At 49.9% G+C, this 2,933-nt stretch overlaps 1 protein-coding gene across 1 annotated transcript; it reads left to right on the top strand.

Annotated features, from left to right (window-relative positions):
• The first annotated feature begins 365 nt into the window (after positions 1 to 365).
• Positions 366 to 1,918, top strand: LOC119367521. The gene is made up of 5 exons (XM_037633007.1): positions 366 to 529; positions 635 to 719; positions 812 to 1,344; positions 1,485 to 1,671; positions 1,859 to 1,918. The coding sequence occupies exons 1-5, from the start codon at positions 524 to 526 to the stop codon at positions 1,876 to 1,878; spliced, it is 831 nt and encodes a 276-aa protein (XP_037488904.1). The 5' UTR covers positions 366 to 523; the 3' UTR covers positions 1,879 to 1,918.
• Positions 1,919 to 2,933: the final 1,015 nt, after the last annotated feature.

Genomic DNA, 2,933 nt, shown 5'->3' with positions numbered 1-2,933 from the left:
GGGGGAGCAAGGCGGCGGGGGCGAGGGCAAGGGAGGCGCGACCAAATCGGCCGGCGTCGGAGAAGAGTGAGGAAGGAGACAGAGGACCGCGAGTTTGGTCGGGAAAACCACGAGGGCTAAATTGAAAAAATGCCGCCGCGACATGTTTTTTGGGACGGAGGGAGTATACATCAAGCAGGAAGCCTGCCACCGGATGTAATTCGGCGGCCAGACCTCTCACTCACCTATTTAATTCCCGGGGGTAGGGGACCCTTGCTCCATCCAACTCACTCACTCGCCTCCTTTTTACTAGACGCGCTAGCTCTCGAGCTTTCGTCCCGATACATGCAGTAGTGGCCGCAGGAGAAGCCCCCGTGCGTTGTGTCCTCGCTCATCGCCAGGCAGAGGGCACCTGAAAAACCCTGAAAACAGTTGCGTATCAGCTGCTCACCGATCGTTCTTGCGGATACATTGCGCTAATCTCACAGGGTAATTCACCGACCCGTCCGGAGAAGCCAGCAGCGCTTGAAGAGAGTAGGGATCCATGGGGGTAAGCTCGCTGCTGACGACGTTCTTGTGTGACAGTTCTTCTTCCTTTTCTACGTTCTTTAGTTTTTGGACTACTGCAGCTGACTCTGCTGGTTTCGTCTTCTAGATCATCAACTGGGTGCAGAATCGGCTAAACACCAAGCAGGAGAAGAAACGATCCGCCGCCGCCGCCGGGGCGAGCTCGGTTCGCAGTAAGTCACTCGTTTCGTTTCATTTCCATGCATGCGTACGTACGCTTTCTGAAGAGTACGTAGATGCTCATGCATGCGTTTCACGTGCGTAGATGCCCCGGTCCGGGAGAAGAGCTGCCGCGGCCAGGCCGACGACGAGCTCCCCGGCGACTGGAGCATGCTCTCCATCGGAACCCTCGGCAACGAACCCACGCCGGCGCCGGCGCCAGATCAGGGGGTGCCGGACTTCACCATCGAGGAGGTGAAGAAGCTGCAGGACGCGCTGAACAAGCTACTCCGGCGCGCCAAGTCCAAGTCTAGCTCCCGCGGCTCCACCGCCGGCGCCGGCGACGAGGAGCAGAACCTGCCGCTCGACAGGTTCCTCAACTGCCCCTCCAGCCTCGAGGTCGACCGGCGGCTCTCGCTCAGGCTGCAGGGCGCCGATGGCGGGCAGAACGGGGAGTTCTCGCCGGATACGCAGATCATACTCAGCAAGGCCAGGGAGCTCCTCGTCAGCACCAACGGCAACGGCGGGGGTGTCAAGCAGAATTCCTTCAAGTTCCTTCTCAAGAACATGTTCGCCTGCCGGGGCGGCTTCCCGCCGCAGCCCAGCCTCAAGGATCCAGTTGAAACAAAACTGGAGAAGGTAATATACAAAAATTACCATGCATGATCTTAATATATCCAGTGTTCAAATAGTTAGGTTTAATTATCATGTTTTGTTATGCATGGCCGATCATGCAAAAATAATGCGTATTTTCCTAACTTTTGTTTGTGTATGTGTAGTTGTTTAAGACGATGCTTCAAAAGAAGATGAGCGCCCCGCGCCAGAGCAACGCGGCATCGTCGTCGAGGAAGTATTACCTAGAGGATAAACCAATGGGGAGGATCCAAATGGATGGTCGCCACGACGAGGATGAGGAGGATGACTATGGAGAAGATGTCTTCAAGTGGGACAAAACAGATTCAGATTGTAAGTTGCCAGAGTTGGTTAATTTCACTTCAGACTTAACTAATTAGCATGGAGTGGCGACTGATGAAGTGATGAGTGACTACTACTACTACTTTGCACTCATGCATGCAGGAAGATTGAAGTGTTTCTTTGCGTACGTAGAACTTAATAAGCATGGACTTATGTGTAATTTCTTGCTTTTTTGCAGTCATTGTTCTAGAGGTGTAGTGTAAAGCGATACCTGACACACAAGCTCAAGATCGTTATGATGTGAAATGGTAAGCTCTATAACTGATACGCATAGTACTATTGTATTGTGTGCATGGACCAACCAGGTCACCCAAAAGATCTCCAAGTATCAACAGTTAGAGTTATCGTGCCAATTGCTGAATTTTTGATGGTGTAAATTTTTGCAGATTACACGGATATTATAGTGGCATCGACGCTGTGATGACCCCGGTGATAGATGTTGAACGATGTGTTGAACGCCAAATCAATGAGGCGGAGGGCATATGATGGAATGCACCAGGGTGTTGCACTGAACGGACGCGTCGACAGGCCAAGATTTGATCTGCTGTTCATAGGAGGAAATCAGTTTTCAGCTTAATTAGTTTTACTCCTTTTGCTTCTTCTTTTTTGAGGGATTACTCCCTTTAATTTTTGTTTCAGAGGCCTGATATATCCATGTTCCATGTATACTCCCCTTATATATAAAGTCATTTTCACTCTGTGGGATACTAGATGTTGCAGTAATTAGATAAGTGAAGTAAAGTAAAACCTCATGTGCACTTCATCTTAGTCTAATCAATGTGGTCAATCTCAAGATCATGGTGGAACATGGTGCAATGAAAGTATGCGCCATGAATGGACAGAAACGGTACATCAACTAGGGTTCTCGGAACATGCAAAGCAGCCGAAAACGGAAAGCCAGCCGGCCTGGAGCTGGGGGTTGCATCGATCCCAAATCTCCATTGGCATTTGGATCAGGGGCAGGTCCCCGGCACATTCGTGTGCGTTTGTGCCTACTCTGGAAAAAAAGGTACACATGAGTGGGTGCCAAGCAACACTGTGCACCTTTGGCAAAAGCCGATGTGTCAATTGAATACGAGTCCATTGCAAAGTACTGTTAAAAATGGGAGAATTCCCACTCTCTTCATTTGCTTGTCCCAAAACAAGCTGGATTTTGAATACCTTTGTGTGGTACGTACTATATTCCATGCATGATGGACCATGTATTTGTCTAACACACATAGCTGGCTGATCCACATTTTTAGAACTCAAGT

Source organism: Triticum dicoccoides, chromosome 2B (genome assembly GCF_002162155.2).
Source record: "Triticum dicoccoides isolate Atlit2015 ecotype Zavitan chromosome 2B, WEW_v2.0, whole genome shotgun sequence".
Classification (NCBI taxonomy): Eukaryota; Viridiplantae; Streptophyta; class Magnoliopsida; order Poales; family Poaceae; genus Triticum; species Triticum dicoccoides.
Note: the sequence above shows the minus strand (reverse complement) of the source record. Positions and strands in the feature narration are given on the sequence as shown.